The 21408-nt window shown below is 48.0% G+C and overlaps 1 protein-coding gene across 1 annotated transcript; it reads right to left on the bottom strand.

Moving 5' to 3' along the window:
• Positions 1–6332: 6332 nt before the first annotated feature.
• Positions 6333–6940, bottom strand: LOC136503853 (uncharacterized mitochondrial protein AtMg00860-like). The gene is made up of 2 exons (XM_066498799.1): positions 6775–6940; positions 6333–6661 (listed from the first exon to the last, which is right to left on the bottom strand). Exons 1-2 carry the CDS (start codon positions 6938–6940, stop codon positions 6333–6335), a joined length of 495 nt encoding a protein of 164 aa, XP_066354896.1.
• Between the last annotated feature and the right edge of the window lie 14468 nt (positions 6941–21408).

Below are 21408 nucleotides of genomic sequence, written 5' to 3'. Positions count from 1 at the left end.
TAATGCGATTTTGCACTGAGCCATCGAGCTCAGTGGAGCACGGGCGTGGCCCGATGTCTCGTTGTTTCCTCCTTTTTGCGCGGTAGCTTATGATGACGCCGGCCCCCAGATCCGAGACGTTCGACGACGTCCGTGATGTTGTAGTAGCAGGGCACGTAGTTCTCGTACTCGGGCGGGCATACCTCCGCCTCCTTGGTGCGGACTAGTTAGAAAATTGTAGAAAATCCGTACTAGTTGAACTTGTGGACCGTGTTCATCTCGGCTAGCATGTTCTCTGCCGAGCGGTAACGGATGTCAAGGAGGAGCTTTGATTCTACGAGGGAGAGCGGCAACGGTCGTGGAAGACCGTGTTCCCTTCCTCGTAGAATCAGAGCTCTTCCGTGGCCAAATACGGTGCCGTCCGGTGGAGAAATGCCTGCCGAGATGATCACGTAAGCAAGGTCAACTAGTACGGAAGCTTACGTGATCTTAGAAGATGTGTGAGGTCATGAGAGCGTTTGTTTTTTCACAATTTTGTCGAGCAGGTCACTTAGAATTAATTTTTCCATGAAATGCCCGCGAGCTCGCCGATGTCGAGCAGGTCACTTAGAATTAATTTTTCCATGAAATGAAATACTTAGAAATCATGCCTTTTATTTTTTAGAATTAATTTTTCCATGAAATGAAAAACTTAGAAAATGGTTAGAAAATTGTAGAAAATTCGTACTAGTTGATCACGTAGGCGGACCGTGTTCATCTCGGCTAGCATGTTCTCTACCGAGCAGTAACGGACGTCAAGGAGGAGCTTTGATTCTACGAGGGAGAGCGGCAACGGTCGTGGAAGACTGTGTTCCCTTCCTCGTAGAATCGGAGCTCTTCCATGGCCAAGTACAGTGCCGTCCGGTGGAGAAATGCTCGCCGAGATGATCACGTAAGCAAGGTCAACTAGTACGGATGGTTATTTATTTAAACATGTTTTTGAGCTAGAATTTGATGGATATTTGATAGATATAGTTTTTATTTTTTATAGATATATCTAGTGGTGTAAAAGCTAGATGGCTGCCCCGAGAGACAACATGGATGAAGAAATGATGGATATTATCAACACCGGCACTCAATTGGCCGATGGTGACTAGCAGGATGTAGATGACGGGAGTCAATACCTGGCTCTTGGAGATAACCAAGAAAATATTATGCAAGAAAACACTGGCAAGGTATATATATTTATATATATATTTGAATATTATATAAATATATTTGTATATTATATATATATATATATATATATTTGAATATCTATCATCTATTATGTGTACACATGATATTTATTTATTCTTTTTATACGTAGCCCTCTGAATCGACGACCACAACGGCGAAAAGCAAAAATATTCGAGGCCCGAAAAAGCCATTGGAGGGGCGCTACATAATATCAGAATTCAATATCGAGACAGGCGAACCACTTGGTCCACATGCAAGGAAATTCGTGCAACACTGTGGGTGCCTTGTAAGGGATAGACTTCCAATCAGTGCCCTGAATGGAAGCAAAAGATCAACGAGCCTCATGTTAGTTTTGTCTCTGATCTTGATAAGAATTTAATTTGGGATGATATCCTTCAACATTTCATGTTGCAAGCGGATGATTATGATGCTATCAACGATGATGAATTGAAGAAACTAGTTCGAAAGTGGGCTATGAAGAAGATGGCCACACAATTTCAGACTTGGAAGAAATCCCTATACACGAAATACGTCAAGAAGAACCTAACGCCCAATTTCAATACTAGTGGCCCGCTCGTGAAGTTGAGGCTCTACTGGAATGATTTTGTACAGTACAAGACATTGGAAGAGGGTGAGGAACGGGTGAGAAGGAACCAAGAGAATGCCCGACAGAAGGTATACCACCATGGCATGGGATCAGGTGGCTACGCGACTGCCATTCCCAAGTGGGAAAAAATGGAAGCGGACATTCTTGCAAGGGTATCACACCATAATCACTCAATTGGCCCAAACGCGCGAAGAATTGGTTTTTCGCTCATAAGGGAAGACTAGACCTAGAGACCGGAAAGCTGGTTCATGGCCCAAAACTTGAAAGAGCAACACAAAGATTTTCTTATGCTCTACAAGCTAAAGCTATTGGTGCGTTCAGGCCCAATAGAGAGAAGGATGAACTGATGTATGCCATCAGGACTGTTGAACACAATGGCCGAACAAGAGGTTTAGGACGGAATATTTCTTGGGAGCATGGTTTTCCTAACGACAGAGATACCTACAGAAGCTGGCAGAGAAGGAATGATGAGGAAGCAGCACAGATCAGCAGGTTGGAGGAATATGTTCGTGAGTCACGGGAGGCGTTGCTTCAAGCACAGGAGCGCGAAAAAGACATGCAAGCTAGAATGCAGGACAAAATCATAAAGCAAGTGCAAATAGCAATGAGTGCCCAAAGGCAGACATCAGATCCAGGAATCAACATTAATATTAGCCCCCTGATCAGTTGAAAAACAGCTATGCTTCCACGAAGTTGCCAAATACAGATGACGAAATGCTATGTTTCCAGTGGATGACATCACTGCACCGTTTACATCATGTGAGCTACATATTCCAAAACGGAATGCCACAATCATGGTGGCTCTCGGTGTTTTTTCTCCTCCAGATCCTACCAAGACACCAAGAATCCATGGGGCAATAATACCACCTGGATAGAGTTAACAAAGGTTTTAGTGATCTGGCTCTTGACATTCCAGGAGGTGATGGGCAAAAGACTCTAGGAGAAGCAGAGAAGACGTTCATACTATGGCGCAAGCGCTACATCATTATTCCTAGGGTCTCTAGTCCACCGCCGCTTCCTCAACTGCCAGACAATAGGTGCGGACAAAAGTGAACGAAACAATTTTTTCACTAATTTCCTATTAACATGCATGATTAATAATAACAATTTCTTATACCTAATTATTCTTTTTTGTACTCATACAGCAGGGCCTCTGGCAACCTAAGTCCAATTATTCAATCTCCAGATCATCATAGTGCTCCGAGCAATGATTATGCAACGCCGCCACAGCCACGACCTCCAAGGAGGTCTCCAACGCCTCCAAGGAGGTCTCCAATGGCTGCACCACCTCCCTTCATGGCCAAGAAGCAGCCAACTCCTAAGAGGTCCGCCCCGCAAACAAAGCCATTGGCCCACCAGCTGGCAAAGAAGAAAGTCTCCTCTAATCCAGTTATTCCCCAAAAGCTGGCTTACGAGAAAAGTGAAAAGGAATTAAATGCTACAGTATAAAAAGATGTGAGCAGTTTCTTCAAAAAAGTAAGAAAGCAACGAGAAGCGAGGGAGAACCCAGAGAAACCTTACTTCTACATACCTCCAGATCTTCTAAGAAAGAAGGTGGACCAGAAAAAGCGGGAATCTCAAAAGACCCTACCAAAATCGGACTACGACCGCTCTCTCACCTAGTCATTTGAGGCGAAGCAGAAAAAGACTAGAGCAGGGAAAGGTGTTGCACAACTCAGACAACAATCGCAACAATCAGTCCCCCCTCTTGTCATTCGTAATGAATATGGTTCAAACTTAGACGTACTGGACGTCGATTTTGAGGACCTGGCTCGGTTTTATGAGGATACTGGTTTGGACTTTGCCCAAGTGCTCGCTGAAGGACCATCTGCTCTGAAAGTGGATCCTTGTAAGAAATTTGAACATGGAAAGAGTCTATACAACCCTGAGGCCTTAGGTGAACTGGGTATGCAAATGTACCTGCTAAACAAGTGGTACATGGTGGCGTGTGAATGGGGAGGACCTTTGTTTCTGTCAGAGTTAGAAACCAACATTACTTCCATGGCGATGACGTTATATATGTCGAGTTTTCAGAATTACACCAACTATGCCACCTGGACTCTCTCGACAAAAGTCTCATTAGCTGCTATTGTCTGTAAGTGTGATTATTTTCTACTATTAAAGTGTATATATATAAAGCTACATGTATATATATATATTATATATCCTCACACTATATTTTTATATATGCAGATATGAGATGACAGAACTCAGAAAGAGAAAGGATAATGATGTTGGTTTCGTTGACCCAAAACCCATCTCACCCCTGCAAACACCACCTCCTTTGTAAATGTGCCAACACCACCAAGTGTACACCATCATGTGTATGTGTGTTAGCATTTTCACAATCATTTCCCAAAGGATGTTAGCCACTCAACTAGCCACGCCACTCGATCCTAGCGACAATGCAAAGTTAGATCACTCGAGTGACACTAGATGACCGATATGCAAACAAGTTTGCCCCTCTTGATAGTACGGCCATCTATCCTAAACCCGGTCATAAACTTCTCTACACACCTATGACCGGTGAAATGAAATGCCCTAGGTTATACCTTTGCCTTGCGCATTCCATTCCATCTCCTTCAATGTTGATGCAACACATGCACCAACACGATCAACAATGATATGATCCACTTCATATCATCACATGATCATATTGGTTCATCGATCTTGACTCCACTTGCTCTTCACCGTTGCCATCTTCCATCGGCGCCAAGTCTTGCTCAAGCTTCACCGCCACGCGGTCCATCACTCCAAAGCCTTCAACTTGCCCTTCACGCTTGCAACCGGTCCATCAAGCCAAGTCATGTCTTGATCTTCTCCACCTTGATCACATGACTCAATGTCATGTCTCATGTGCAATAAGCTCCTTCATCATCACATGTGTGAGCTTTGCAACATCTCCAAGCCATTTTCACCTTCATGGCATATGTTGCTCACACACATGTACCTGTGGACTAATCACCTGTGTATCTCACATAAACACAATTAGTCCACCTAGGTTGTCACTCAATTACCAAAACCAACAAGGACCTTTCACCTGGGCCAGTGAGGCAGCCGGCCAATGGCATAGACGTAGTAGAACCTAGTCGCCCACCGCGTAGGAGACTTGCCGGTGCAACTTGTCGTAGTGCAGCTTCTAGACTGCCTGGGCTTGTTCAAGCCGGTAGCGGACGTCAGCCATGCTCTTGGTGGTGGCAGTGACATGAGTCTCGCTCGGCTCATAGGACCGAATGGTAGGCGGGTCCTAGCCATAGACCACCCGGAATGGCGTGTTGCGGAGCGAAGTTTGATAGGCCGTGTTGTAGATGTATTCCGTCCACAGCAGCCAGCGAAGCCACTGATGGGGCCGGTCGCCGGTGAAGCAGCGTAGGTACATGACAATGACGTGGTTGGTTGCCTCCGTCTGGCCATCTGATTGTGGATGAAATGCCATTGTCATGTGCAGCTTGGCGCCCATGAGGTGCATCAGCTCCCTCCAAAACTTGGAAGTGGACATTGGATCATGGTCGAACACCATGGACTGACGCATGCCGTGGAATCGAACAATGTCGATGAAGAAAGCCTGAGCCACGGACTCTATAGAATATGGGTGAGCCAGGGGAATGATGTGGCAATACTTGCTGAAACGGTCCACCACTGTTAGTATGACAGATTTTCCCCCGACACGCGGCAGCGCCTCCACGAAGTCAAGACCGATGTCGGTCCAGACCGCCTTTGGGACCAGCAGTGGCATGAGCAGGCCAGCCAGATGAAGATGTTCCGATATGTATCGCTGGCAGGTGGAGCAAGCTCGAACGTAGTCCTGGACCATGCGGCGCATGTTGGGGAAGTGGAAGTCGCGGCGGAGGCGGTGCACGGTTCGCTGCACACCCTCGTGGCCGTCCTCGTGCACGACGGTCATGATTTCTGGCAGTAGTGGTGCTGCCAGTGGAATGTAGAGGCGGGAATCATAGGACACCATGCCGTCGATGAGGGACCATGGTGCCCCCTGGGTGCCTGCAGTGATCTCGTCCCTGATGGCGATGAAGGCAAAATCGGTGTCTTGAGCCTGGCGGAGGCGCTCGATGTAGTCGAACCGAGGCGCGAAGATGGCGAGGTCAGTGCCCACTTTAGTGTCATGGCACGAGAGTGCGTTGGCCACCGTGTTCGTAGCATCGGGCTTGTACTCAACGGTGAAGTCGAACCCGAGGAGTTTGCTGACCCAATGATGCTGTGGCATCGTCGCAAGGCGCTGGTCGAGAAGAAATTTGAGGCTGTAGTGGTTCGTGCACACCAGGAAGCGGCATCCCCAGAGATACGGATGTCAATGATGGATGGCGTGGACGAGGCCGATCAGTTCCTATTCATAGGCGGTGAGGGAACGGTGTCACGGCACGACGGGCCGGCTGAAGTTGGCGATCGGGTGTTTCTCCTAGATGGGCACTGCCCTGAAACCGTGGGTTGATGCATCGCACTCGACGACAAATGGTTTGTCGAAGTACGGTAGGGAAAGAACCGGAGCCGAGGTGACCGCGGCTTTGAGGGCCTAGAATGCCGCAGTGGCGTCGGGGGTCCAGCAGAACCCTTCCTTCTTGAACAGCATCGTGAGGGGAGCCACAATGGTGCCGTAGTCATGGACGAACTTGTGGCGGTACCTCGCCAAGCCAAGGAAACCCCATACTGCACACGCCGAGCGGGGCTGGGGCCAGTCATGGACCGCCTGCACCTTGGCGGGATCCATGGCGATGTCGGCCTCGATGATGACGTGCCCTAGGTAGGAGATGGAGGCAACCCCAAAAGCGCACTTAGAACGCTTGATGAAGAGCCAGTGCTGCTGCAGCAAGGTGAGGATGGCACGGAGGTGCCGGAGATGATCTGCCCAAGAGGAGTTGTAGATGAGGATGTCATAAAAAACATGAGCACAAACCGGCGAAGGAAAAGGCGCGGGACGTCGTTCATCAGCGCTTGGAACATGTCCGGAGCGTTGCACAGCCCGAACAGCATCACCAGGAACTCGTACTGCCCGTCGTGTTTGCGGAACGCCGTCTTGGCGATGTCGGCGGGGCACATGCGGACCTGGTGGTAGCCCGAGCGGAGGTCCAGCTTGGTGAAGAACTTGGCGTCGTGGAGTTCATCCAGCAACTCATCAACCATCGGGATGGGAAAAGCATCCTTGACGGTGATCGTGTTCAATGCGCGGTAATCGACGTAGAAATGCCATGACCCGTCGGCCTTCTTGACGAGGAGGACTAGGGAAGAGAAGGCCGAGGAGATCCAGCGTATGAGCCCCTAGTCCAGCATGGTGGCGCAATGCCGCTCTAGCTCGTCCTTGTGCGTCGCCAGGTATCGGTAGGGGCGGACCGCCACGGGCTATGATCCTAGCAGGAGGATGATGTTGTGGTCTCGGCTGTGAGGAGGAGGCAGCCCATGGGGCTCGGTGAAGACGTCGGAGAAGGAGTCGAGGAGCTCATCCAGCAGGTGGCGCTGACAGTAGTTGCGCGGAGGCCAGGTGCAGTAGGGCCTGCCATCCCGTGCCAGCAGACATCACGCGTGTTCCGCTTGAATGTCATCGTTCGGGCGTGGAAATCCTAGAGGATCGGCCCCAGCGACGCGAGCCACTGTGTGCCGAGGACCACGTCGTAGCCGGCGAGAGGCATGACGAACAGGTCTGCGGCGAAGTTGTCACCGCTGATGGTGAGCGCGGCCTGGCGGATGACGCTCGGGCAGGAGACGCACTCGCCGTTGCCCACCGTGGACGTTAGGTGAGGACAGTGCTGCAGAAGAAGTCATGTGCGCTGTGCGGCTGCCTCAGAGCTGAAATTATGGGTCGATCCGGAGTCGAGGAGTGTGATGAGGGACGTGTCGCCCAGCGTGACCTAGATTTGCATCGTGTCGCTGAAGTGGACGCCGGTGATGGCATGGAGCGAGAAGTGGGGGCTCGTCTCGGTGGCGCCCTCTTCAACGTCCTCGTCATCCTCCACAACGCCCTCCAGCAAGAAAAGGCACTTGCAGACCTGGTTGTGCCCCCGGCCGAACTTCTCATCACAATTGTAGCAGAGGCCCAAGTGACGGCGTTCCTCTTGCTCAGCCTGGGTGAGGCGCTTGACCGGCCGGCCCTCCAAGGTGACTGTGGCTGAGCCGGTCGAGGTGTTCACGGGCGGCGCCGACAGAGCAAGACGTGGTGTAGGCACCGGTAAGAGTGCTCAGGGCACCGCGCGAGGTGGAGGCGCCGCGTACTACATCCGCGGTTCGAGCTTGCGCGCCAGGCTCATAGCTCCGGCGAGAGACTACGAATTATGCACCTCGACGTCGAAGCTGAGCGGCGGTTGGAGGCCCACGGTGAAGAGCTGGACCCGTTGTTCCTCGTCCAGGCAGCCCGTGCGAGGGAGGAGCGCTTGGAAGCGATCCTGGTACTCCGCGACGCCGCCAATTCGCCGAGCAGGTTCGAGCGCAGAGGAGGTCCGTAGCGCAGGTGTAGCAAGTCCTTGAAGCGGCACCACGACGGGATTCCCTCGTCCTGCTGTATCTGGATGTACCACATCTGGGCACCTTCCTCCAAATTGTAGGAGGCCATCCAAACCTTCTCCTCCTCCATGATGCACTGCTAGTGGAAGTAGAATTCACAGCAGTTAATGAAGATGAGCGGATCGGATTTGCCATCATATCGCGGAAAATCCAATTTCTGGAACCGTGGCGGCCGGTCCTAGTGGTGCTCCCCTATGGCAGACTTGTTGCCAGCGGAAGACGACGTCGGCTGGGCAGCGTTCAGGCGTTGGATCGCTTGAGAATTGGCATCGACTGATGCCTGCAGAGACTTGAGGGTGACGGCCAGGGCGTCCAGAGTAGCCTGTAGGGCGGCCTCCCGGTCTCCTATGACAACGGCTTGGTGAGGGGTGGGCGGGGCAAAAGGAGCTCGGAGCGGCGGCGGAGGCGAAGATGATCGGCTAGGCGAGGAAGGCCTGGATCGTGATACCAGGTTGTCAAGGACGTCAGGTCCGAGACTAGCAGGACCCCGGCTACGGAGTTCGTAGCCGTGACCCGTGGTAGCTGGGCGAGGTTTTGCCCCTCAGCTCCAGTCCGTTTAGAGGAAGAAGAGAGATTAGGTAATAATTCTTACTTTGATTCTTATTCATCCTAAGTATTCTCATATATATAGGCCATTCGGCACTACAAATTGAAGCTAATTGCTCCTAATTCTAAGGCCTTGATCGGCTGTTATTTCCTTCTAGCTACTTGCCATTTCTTTCTGATTTGCATGCTTGGTGACGACGCCCATATCTTCAGCTGGCGCACCTGCCTGTATGGTGACCGCGCCCAAATCCTTAGCGGCTCTGCGGCCATCCTGGGCGCACCATTTCCTTGTATAGGCGTGGCCCCACATGACATCTTGCCTAAAACGAGACAACAAGACCAGATCCGCATCACTACAAATGTGAAGAAAGATGGGTATCAAGGGGGGAAAAACCAAATACAAAGTTGTATCGCCTTCTCGTCATCACTTCTTTTGCTTCTTCACAGGCTTCATTCAGCTTGATAACCCTCGTCGATGTATAGGATTCCCTTCCCCTTGAATACCTCTGGAGGTTTGTAGCTCCGGACAGCGGCGACGAACTGGTGCACCCTGTCCTTTTTTTTTTATGTTGGAGCCACAGATTATGTTGTGTTTGAAGCAGAAGACACGGGCAGCTGGGGAGCAGTGAACTGCACTTCGTGGCTGTAGCCCAGTTTCAGGAACAGCTCACGATCTTGGCTCTCTGACCTCGCTTTGCAGCCGACCCCCAATGATCTTCAGGAAACGGAAAAACTTGGCTTCCATTGCAAATAAATGAGTAGCTCTTCCAACAGTAAGGATTTGTGCGCGAGTTATCTTTGTCACAAAGAGAAGGAAGAGCACAAGTTTCTCATCGGAACAGTAGAAATTCAAGTGCAACTAAGAGTGAACTTGTGCACTTGACTAAATTATCTACAGAACGCGGTAACAAACTGAATATCCCCATCACATAGCATTCATCCCACTGTTTGGGTTAATATAGTGCAACATCCATATCTGTTACTCAAAGAGCACAAAGATTAAGGTTTCCACAGGGCAAAAGATGGTGATGACTGACGAATGACAACTGCGAGACCCTATTATAGAACTGTCCTCTAGCCATCCAAAGCGCAAAAGGAAGTTAGTTACATATCAGATGAAGTTGTAGATATGCCAAATAGGGGTAACAAATAGCAATGAATTCTCTAAGTTAGCCAACCTATTAGAGAATTAGGTGCTAAACTACAGGATCTCTAATCTAGTTAACGTGAACACGTTAGTGGACTGAGGGACTAACCATAATCCTTAGAGTAGTCGGCCATTGGTAGATGCAGTAGAGGTCATCGAGTGATCTGACGGTGCCCTTCTCCTATAGACGCCGGTGAGGAAGATGTCGATGTCTCCTTGAGATTCTCGGTGAGGAAGTAGGGATGTGACGGCATTGGCTTTCCCATCACTCCAGCGCCTTGATGATCGGATCTTAGGAGGAGGTACATTAGGCTGGCTGAACGTTGGTTCCTCGGGGTATTTGTTGCACTGCATCTTTGTAATCATGTCAAACAAAATTTGTATCAGCATGTAGGTGCATTAGCATAGTTTACACGATTGTAATTCAGTTGTAAGCATGTTTGATTACGCGCGTAGAATCAGGGGCAGAACGGAGACTTGCACGTTCTGCGCCTTGACCGCGCCCACCATGCCTGTCCCGCCATGACGGGCTCGCCGTGCTTGTCGCACGGGTTCCGAAAGATAAGGAGCACCGTGCAGCAGCACGTCGTGGCGGGGGATGCGGATCACGCCGGGCATATATGAACATGAAATGCATCAAAAAAAATGCTGCGCCATTTTGCAGTAAAAAACCCCGTGTCCACTCTCGTGCTCTTGCGTGTGTTCTCGGCGGTTCCCCGTGGTGACCGCGCATCGGACCTCGCCGGTGCCGGCAAGATCTCAGCGTCGGAGCCACTCCGGCGCCAACACGTGGCATCAGAGCCCGGTGGATGCACTACGGTGGATCCGTGAGTCCCCCTCGAGAGCCTGTGAGGAAGAAGCGCGTGATCCCGCGACGACAACCACCGCCAATTGCCATGGGCGAAAACTCGAGCTCCTCCGGCGGCGTCAAGGAAAGCTCCTTGATGTGGCCAATGTTGACGCGCGACAACTACACCGAGTGGGAGATGCTGATGCAATGCAACTACGAAGCATTGGAGATTTGGGGGGTGATCGACCCAGGTACCAATGTGAAGCGGGCGCAGGATCGGCAGGCGATGAGCGCGCTCTTGCGCTCTGTCCCGAAGGAGATGTGGCAGTCGCTCGGTCGGCACAAGACCGTGAAGGAGGCGTGGGAGGCGGTGAGGACGATGCGGGTCGGTGCAGATCGAGTGAAGGAGGTGAACGCCCAGAAGCTGTTGAAGGAGTTCGAGAACATCGCCTTCAAGGAGGGCGAATCCATCGACGACTTCGGTATGCGGATCACCAACCTCGTCGGCAACCTCAAGACGCTCGGCGAGACGATCGACGATGAACGCGTGGTCAAGAAGTTCCTCCGTGTGGCCCCCACGAGGTTCAATCAGATGGTCGTTTCGATCGAGATGTTTTGTGATCTGAAAACACTCACCATCGAGGAACTCATCGGGCGACTGCGCGCGGCGGAGGAACGCCTCGACGACAAGGTGGACAAGGTCACGGACAAGATGGGCCGGCTTCTCCTCGTGGAGGAGGACTGGCTCGAGAAGAACAAGCATCGTTTCCACACCGGGGCCAAGCCGTGTGGAAGCGGTGGCGGTGGCTCCAAGAAGAACAAGGCGGTGGCGCGATCTGAAGGCGGTGCCTCAGGCGAGGTCAAATTGACCTCCGAGGGCACGCCGCGGAGAAAAGGCCGATGCCGGAACTGCGGCATCTACGGTCATTGGGAACAAGATTGCAAGCGGCCTAAAAAGGAGAAGAAGAAGGAGCCGGCGCAAGCGGAGGCGAACGTCGCCGTCGGCGGCGGTGAGCATGGTGGCGTTCTGCTGTTGGCATCGTGCGGTGTTGAGCGCAGTCCAACTCAGATCGTGCATCTAATGGAGAAGGTGGTCCCCATCGACGTGCCTGACGGAGTTTGGGTGCTGGACACCGGCGCCAGCAATCACATGACCGGAACACGATCAACGCTGTCACAGCTCGATCAAGGTGTTCGCGGTACTGTGCGCTTTGGTGACGGCTCCCGTGTCGAGATTGAAGGGATCGGATCAGTGGTGATGGAGGGGCGTCATCACGAACACAAGGTACTGACCAACGTTTATTACATCCCTAAACTGAAAAGCAACATAGTCAGTCTCGGTCAGTTAGAAGAGAAAGGGTTTAAGGTTGTTCTTGAGAATGGGAGACTGTGTGTTTATGATCAAGCCCGCACTTTGTTGATTTCTGCTCCTAGAACTGCAAATAGATTGTACACTGTCAAGTTTGGTCTAGCAGCACCTGTCTGTTTACTAGCAAAATCCAGTGATGAAGCTTGGCGATGGCATGCCAGATTTGGCCATCTGAACTTCAGAGCACTTAGAGATTTAGGCAGTAAAAGAATGGTAGAAGGTATGCCAATTGTAGACAGGGTTGAGCAGATTTGTGATGGGTGTGTCATAGGGAAACAACATAGATTTCCATTCCCACAAGCTTCAAATTTCAGAGCAGAAAAGAGTCTAGAGCTGCTGCATGCTGATTTGTGTGGTCACATAACTCCACCAACCCCAGGTGGTGCCTCATATTTTCTGTTAGTGGTGGATGACTACAGCAGATTTATGTGGGTAGAATTATTGAAAACCAAAGACCAAGCCTTGGACTGCTTCAAGAAAATTAAGCAAAGGGCTGAGGTAGAATCTGAATGCAAGGTGAAAGGGCTGAGAACAGATAGGGGGGGAGAATTTACCTCTAATCTGTTCTCAATTTTCTGTGATGAGCAAGGGATCAAGCACTATACTACAACTCCTTATACTCCACAGCAAAATGGAGTGGTCGAGCGTCGAAATCAGATGGTGGTGGAGATGGCTAGGTGCATGCTGAAGTCAATGCAAGTCCCTGCAAAATTTTGGGGTGAGGCAGTGCTTACTGCAGTGTACATCTTAAACCGATCACCCACTAGGAGTTTGAAAAATAAAACTCCATTTGAAGTTTGGTACAAGAGGAAACCAACAGTGAGCCATCTGAAGACTTTTGGTTGTGTGGCTCATGTCAAGGTGGTTGGCCCTGGCCTGACAAAAATGTCTGACAGATCCACCAGAATGGTATTCATTGGGTATGAGTCAGGTACAAAAGGCTATAGGCTGTTTGATCCCTCCACTGGCAGGTTGGTGGTGAGTAGGGATGTCCTATTTGATGAAGGCAAGCCTTGGAATTGGGACAATACACAGAGCAACTCAGATTTGGAGACTGAAACCTTCATTGTTCACTATGAGGAGACTGACAGAAATCCGACAACAGAGCAAAATCCTGTGTTTCAGGATGCAGTTGCAGAGGGTGACAATTCACCTGTTCATGGGGATGTAGTAGGGTCAGATCAAGCTGGACTAAGCTCACCAGCTACCCCACATGGCAGTGCATCTCAGAGTCATGGGTGGGCCACTCCACCAGACCAGAATTCTGCAAGTTCAGAAGGACCACAGAGGTTCAGAACTCTGACAGATTTGCTTGATTCATCAGATGAGGTACATGATTTTGAGTACAGTGGGATCTGCATGCTAGCTGCAGATGAGCCAAGGAATGTTGAGGCAGCTCTTGATGAAGATTGCTGGAAACAAGCTATGAAAACTGAGCTAGAGTCTATAGAACAAAACAAGACTTGGGAATATGCAGTTCTGCCCAAGGATCACAAGGCCATTGGTCTTAAATGGGTGTTTAAGGTGAAAAAGGACCCAGCTGGCAATGTTGTGAAATATAAAGCCAGATTGGTGGTGAAGGGATATGCACAAGTACATGGCATTGATTATGATGAGGTCTTTGCCCCAGTTGCAAGGATGGAAACTGTCAGAGTGTTACTAGCTCTTGCAGCACAAGGGGAGTGGGAGGTCCATCATATGGATGTTAAGTCAGCATTTTTGAATGGAAACTTGCAAGAAGAAGTGTATGTACATCAGCCACCAGGATTCTCTGATCCAAAACATCCTGGGAAAGTTCTTAGACTCAGGAAGGCTCTATATGGGCTCAAACAGGCTCCAAGAGCCTGGAATGCAAGGCTTGATCATGAACTGAAGCATTTGGGCTTTATCAGATGCAGTGAAGAGCATGCAGTGTACAGGAGAGGGACAGGCACAGTCTTACTCCTAGTTGGGGTCTATGTTGATGACCTCATCATCTGTGGGCCAGACAGCAAGAGCATTGCTGAATTTAAGCAACAGATGAAAAGAAGTTTTGACATGAGTGATCTTGGCTTGTTGACTTACTACCTGGGACTGGAGGTGAAGCAAAAACCAGGTGAGATCACTGTGTGTCAGAGTGCTTATGCAGAAAAAATTATTGAGATCTCAGGGATGAAGGGATGTAACCCTGTTGACACACCAATGGAGCAACACTTGAAGTTGTTGCCTGGCAAGCCAGAGTTGGTCTCCAATGCAACTAAGTTAAGAAGTCTTGTTGGTAGCCTGAGGTATTTGGTGAATACTAGGCCTGATCTATCCTTCTCTGTAGGAATGGTTAGCAGGTTTATGGAGTGTCCAAACTCAGAGCACTGGGGAGCTATAAAGAGGATTGTGAGATATGTTGCAGGAACCTCAAAGCTTGGCTGCAAATTTGTCAAAGGGCCACATTCAGATTTGACTGGTTTCACTGACAGTGATCATGCTGGGGATTTAGAGAAGAGAAAGAGCACCACAGGTGTTTTATTCTTCTTGGGTTCAAATGCAATAACTTGGAGTTCACAAAAACAAAAGGTGGTTTCATTGTCATCTTGTGAATCTGAGTACATAGCAGCAGCTACTGGTGCCTGTCAGGGTGTTTGGCTCAGCAGACTGTTGGCAGAACTGTGCAGTCAAGAAGTAAAGAAATTCAGATTGTTCATTGATAACAGGTCAGCAGAGGAGTTGAGCAAGAATCCAGTGTTCCATCAGAGATCCAAACACATAGACACACGCTATCACTACATCAGGGAATGTGTAGCAGATGGGGTGGTCGAGGTGAAGCACATCAGCACTGATGATCAGCTAGCAGATATTCTAACAAAGCCACTTGCAAGAATTCGGTTTGCAGAAATGAGGAGGCAGCTGGGGATCGTCAGAGTTTGACAAGATTAAGGGGGTGAAATGTTGCACTGCATCTTTGTAATCATGTCAAACAAAATTTGTATCAGCATGTAGGTGCATTAGCATAGTTTACACGATTGTAATTCAGTTGTAAGCATGTTTGATTACGCGCGTAGAATCAGGGGCAGAACGGAGACTTGCACGTTCTGCGCCTTGACCGCGCCCACCATGCCTGTCCCGCCATGACGGGCTCGCCGTGCTTGTCGCACGGGTTCCGAAAGATAAGGAGCACCGTGCAGCAGCACGTCGTGGCGGGGGATGCGGATCACGCCGGGCATATATGAACATGAAATGCATCAAAAAAAAATGCTGCGCCATTTTGCAGTAAAAAACCCCGTGTCCACTCTCGTGCTCTTGCGTGTGTTCTCGGCGGTTCCCCGTGGTGACCGCGCATCGGACCTCGCCGGTGCCGGCAAGATCTCAGCGTCGGAGCCACTCCGGCGCCAACAGTATTGGTCCTGTGTGACGAGGGGCCACAACCCTTGGTCGGTATTGGGTTCCCGTGATCGTGGAACGTACGGGAGTCACGTACTCTCCTTGACTCAACCATAGGAACAGTTAGGGCATTGGCGCATACAGTCTATGGTCTGAGATCACTATTTCCAATTCTTCTCTTTGATAGAAAGGCTGACATTATAAGTCTACACTTAGTAGAAATAGCACACAAAGGCAATGTGTTACAACGACGGTCAAGAAACTGCCACTACAACAACAATACCTATGGTATACCAATCCACCTCGATAGGATATATCACATAATCATAATTGGAGTTCATTATCTAATGGCCCTCATACCCAGGATCAAAGGCTTTTCCATTAAATCCATGTGCGCAACATAATCAATTAATGTATTGGACAGTAAGCCTTATAAGATCAGTGACATTAACTTAATATCATGCATACTAAATGTCTGATCATGGGTTCTCTCTTTTACAACTTTATACTTTATGTCAACGTGTTTGGCAGGTACACTTGAATTGTTACTCGCATAGGAAAACTGCATATCGATGAACGTAGTATAGTGGTATATGAATAAGTCATTCACCACTTAAGATGAGAATAATGTTCTTATGTCATATGGCTTTGCCTACAACTTTAGCATGCTACTACCAGTATTCATCATGAGCCTTTAAAGTAAGCGGCTCTTCTTGCAAGTGTGATGACATAAAACTTAATGTCGACATCTTAGGGGATGTTTGGCAGAGCTCCACGCAGCTCTAGATCATAAAAAAACAGCTCTGCTCTTAATTTTTTCAGCCAAACGTCCCAACTTCGCGAAATCCAGATCCACCAAAAACCTGAATCTAGCTCCCAGATGCATCAAATCTATGGAGCACCTCAAGGGGCGCTCTGAAAACGCTAATCTTGTGGAGTTGGTGAAAATTATCCACCACTACCACTCGTGGAGCTCTACCAAACAGTTTGGTGGGAGCTCAGCTTCACCGTAGAGCTGCTCTATGGTGGAGCACCTGCTCTCTAGAGCTGGTTTTTAGAGCTGGAGCCCTGCCAAACAGGCTCTAAGTATCAACACATCCTGCAAATTAACATCTCATTCATCAATTACTCCAAGTTTTCATACCTCTTCTGTGTGAGCATGCAATGCTTAGTCTTTTATACACCATAAGCATTCTTAATAGTCTTCTAGGGGATCTAATCCTAGGTTTGACCCATATTTCCCAAATATCCCCATTCAGAAGGTAAGACGGGCGAGTGCATTTGCAATGCTTCGAACAACTGAAGCACAAGCATTTAGCTTTAACTGACCAGTTTCTATATAGTGGTTGTTTGGTAGAGCTCCATGTAACTCCAGATCATAAAAAACAGCTCTGCTCCTATTTTTTCCAGCCAAACGCCCTAGCTCTACGAACTCCAGATCTGCAAAAAATGTGGATCTAGCTCATAGATCGACCAAATCCATGGAAAACCTCAAGTGGTGCTCTGAAAACTCATAGATCTGTGGAGTTGACTAGAATTACCCACCATGCCACTGATTAATGGAAAATAAACGGTTCGTTCTCTTTTTTTCTCTCTCGTTTCTTTCCCCGTCGCCACCTTCCCCATGCCTCTTCTTCTTTCATTGCGACCGCCATGGACACCTGGCCAGCACGGCAAGGGCTGGCGCGCGTCCCGCAGGGAGCCCTACCCCACCGCCCCGGAGGCCAACCATGGCCCTACATGGAGCTCCACGCAGCCATGTCTGCCCTGCCGCTCTAGCTCCTCCACACTGCGTGGAGGCCAGCCATGGCCGCGCCAGGCCTAGCCTTGGCCGCGCGTGATGCCCCACCATGGCCGGTGTGCGATGCATGTACAGCCGTGGCCGCACCTTCGGCCTGTAGTCGGTGCCCCTCCGGCCGGTGGTCCCTCCCCAGTGCCCCTCCCGCCGGCAGCCCCTCTCCAGCGCCCCTCCTCAGCCTGTCCTGACCATGCGCGGCCCCTCCCAGTGCCGCACGGGAATGCCTGCCATGGCCGCATCGAGAGAGAAGGAAGAAGATGCATTTTTTTTATTTTGGTCCCTGATCAGGTTTCAATAATTATATATAAGTCCATCTCAAAGTTGGAGCTCTACCAAACGGTTTGGTGGGAGATCAGCTCTTGAGCTACTCCATGGTGGAGCACCTGCTCTGGAGCTGTGTTTTCAGGGCTGGAGCCCTGCCAAACAGGCCCTTACTTTATGGAACTTGGAGTGATTCAAATTTATCGCCCTTAGCATAAGTGACTGCCATAGGATAACAAATAATTTGTGCCATATCTCTTATGTACTAGATCATTCATGTCTTTTGAGATAGACTTAAACATAATTGGACCTAACCAGTTGTACTAATGGTGAAACATAACAACTTTACCTATATCTTTATGTCAAAATTAAGTGAGAAATCATCTAGTAGTATGCGTCATATACTTACTGCTACTTGCTAGTAAAGTTACCATCCATGTCAAGTAAATAGGATAACACACTAGCTCCCCTTGATAACATATATACATTTATAAACCTTACATTCACTAAAACCACATCATTAATCTCAGAGTACCACTGTCAAGATGCTTACTCATGTTTGTAAATGGATCTCTTTAGTTTACGCTCCATGTCGCTTCCCTTCCACGACAAAACTTCACAGTTGAGCCATGTATATGTTCTTATGCAAGCTACTATCAGTGAGTATTTACATCCATATGATGCAACTCTAAACATAATGAGTGGCAAACAAGCATTGTGACAATTCTAAACAATGTTTCTTAGATATGGGAGAGAGAACTGATATAAAACCTTTACTATAAGCCTTGCCTTGAACTTTTCTACCTTCCCTTGTAATCACTTATAATTTTGTACACCAATTTATAGTCTACTGTGTGGATCCCATCAGGAATTTCTACTAAGTTTAGACTTCATTAGAGCTCATAGGCTTTATCTCACCCTTAATGGCTTAAAACATTTATGTAGTCCCATATTTCTTAGTTTAAGTTTACAATTGCCTGAGATGCAGAAATAAAATTCTTTCAGTTTTCTGATAATAATTCATGAGCCCATATTTCCTTAAAGTCAATGTCCCAGCTTCTAAGCTCCCACTTGTGCAAATTAATGCAAACCAATGGTACAAATTTATTAGCTTAGTACTTAATGTGAATTGAATGACTTAGTGTGGGCTAGGCAGCCCATACCCATGAGTAATGCAGCCCATACCCATGAATAATAACACAACTTCCACAAACTCATTGGCAACATGAAATAATTAAATGCATGCACCATATACGTAAGAACACAATTTCATTTCTCAGCTCTACATTATGTTGAGGTTTTCTATGAGTCATATATTAACTAGGAGATTATTCAGTCTCTCATAATGCTGCCCTTATTGACCTAGAACTTATGTCAAATCCATGAAGTATCTCAGCTTTGATGAGACGACCCATTTCTCCCATTCAAAATGTGACTTATTAAACAAATGTCATAATTTCGATCAAAATCTCATTGGTCATACTTATATTTATTGCATAACACATAACCATCATACAATAATCATTTAGAGGCAATATGTAAATAATGACTTGCTTAATGAATAGAGAATAATGACATCATTACATTTAATCAATACATCTAATTTTCCAAACACAATCAACTAATGAAGAAACTCAACTAATGTTCCTTTCATGCAGGGACATAGATTACATTATTTGATAAAACATAAACTAATGGCAATGGAGAGTGTGATGGTTTAATCTTCAAACTTATGTCATTCTGGATGGTAAGGATACCTTGTGAAGAATTAGTAATGTGGACATGCACTTGAGTTAATCCTTCAAGTATTAGGGTCTGTTTGGCAGAGCTCTACTCCTAGATTATTTGGCTCTGCTCCTTGATTCTCTAGTGGAGTGATTATACTTGATTATGGTGGGGGAGAAGGCACTACCGGAAACCGGCACTTTGCCGAGTGCCGGAAGCTTTGCCGAGTGCATTTTATCAGGCACTCGGCAAAGACGGCTTTGCCGAGTGTTTTCTCGGCTCTCGGCAAAGATGGCTTTGCCAAGTGTTTTTTTTCGGCACTTGGCAAAATGCATCTTTGCCGAGTGCCTTTTTTCTGGCACTCGGCAAAATGCGTCTTTGCCGAGTACCATTTTTTGGCACTCGGCAAAGAGGCATTTTGCCGAGTGCCATTTTTTGGCACTCGGCAAAATGCGTCTTTGCCGAGTGCCTTTTTTTGGCACTCAGCAAAGACGCATTTTGCCATGTGTATTTTTTTTTTGGCCCTCGACAAATCATTTTTTCAAAGCAATTTTTGAGGCCCTAAATGAATTCAAATGAAAAACTTTTCAACTACAAAGTTGTATAACTTCTCAAGATCTACAAAGTTTATTTTGGTCATTTCTTCATTTGACAAAGCGACAATAACGTTGTTCATAAAATCTACATCTCTCTCATATTAGTTTCATGAAAGTAGAAGAGAGATATATAAGATTTGTGAACAATGTTACTACCACTATGTCGGATGAACAAATGACCAAAATAAACTTTGTAGATCTTGAGAAGTTATGAAATTTTGTAGTTGGCAACATTTTGATTTGAAATCATCTTGTCATGCAAAAACGACGTTTGAATTTGAAAATTTTAAAATTTGAATTTTTCAAAAGACCTCGGATGGAAAAACTTCCTAAATGAAAATTGTAGATCTCCAAAAGTTATGAAACTATGTAGTTGACAACTTTTTGATTTGAAATCATCTTATCATGCAAAACTGCGTTTGAATCTCTCAAATTTGAAATTCGAATTTTTCAAACGACCTCGGATGTAAAAACTTCCTAAATGAAAATTGTAGATCTCGAAAAGTTATAAAACTTTGTAGTTGACCACTTTTTTATTTCAATTCGGTTAGGGCCTCAAACAAGCAATTTACTCTCGGTTTAGTATAATATATGAGGATAGATAACGGAATGTAGACACAAGTGACGGTGTAGTGCAGTGGTAGAGCAACAGACACGCGAGGGAGAGGTCGTGAGTTCGAATCTCGCCGGCCGCGTTATCCGCGAATTTTGCGCAAGAAATGCAGCGACTTCGATGGCCGGTGGCGTTGGATGGACGGGCGCTGGCCGGTGGCGGCCTCCCCCGAAAAAAAAAATTTGCTATTATTTTTGGGTTTTTTCGCATTTTTATTTTTGCCGAGTGTAAATCTTTGCCAAGTGCTTTTTCGGCACTCGGCAAAGGCTTTGCCGAGTGCCCGACAAAAAGCACTCGACAAACGCTTCTTTGCCGATTAATTTTTTGCCAAGTGCCCTTTGCCGAGTGCGGCACTGGGCAAAGCCTTTGCCGAGTGTATTTTGGGCTTTGCCGAGTGCCGCAGGCACTTGGCAAAGTGACGGTTTCCAGTAGTGAGGGCGGTGAGCAGGTGAGAATTGATTCAAGAGTGATTCCTGTTGTTTTTGAACAGGGAGCAGTAGAGAGCAAATTTTTTAGCTCCCACCTCCTAGTGCAAACACAGAAGTGATTCTTGCCTGCTGTGGGGGTACGACCCCAGATACCCACGGCAGACCACATGGGTTGCGCCCTCTAGGGGCGGCCCAGCCCACAAGACGAAGCCTTGCGAGGCACGACTCTGCTCGGCGCCTCCCGCAAGACACCGGGAAGATATCCTGAAGATACTATGAGATCTGTTAGGATACATATGATCCAATAATTCCTGTAATCTGTTATTACTTTCCGATTATCTCTCAGATCTAGCCGACTTGTAACCCTGCCCCCCGGACTATATAAGGCGGGCAGGGACCTCCTCTAAACTCACGCAATATCATACGATAGTCAATACAAACCAACATACCATAGGAGTAGGGTATTACGT

Source organism: Miscanthus floridulus, chromosome 14 (assembly GCF_019320115.1).
Source record: "Miscanthus floridulus cultivar M001 chromosome 14, ASM1932011v1, whole genome shotgun sequence".
NCBI lineage: Eukaryota > Viridiplantae > Streptophyta > Magnoliopsida > Poales > Poaceae > Miscanthus > Miscanthus floridulus.
The sequence above is the reverse complement of the archived record's forward strand: the minus strand, read 5'-3'. Positions and strand labels throughout refer to the sequence as shown.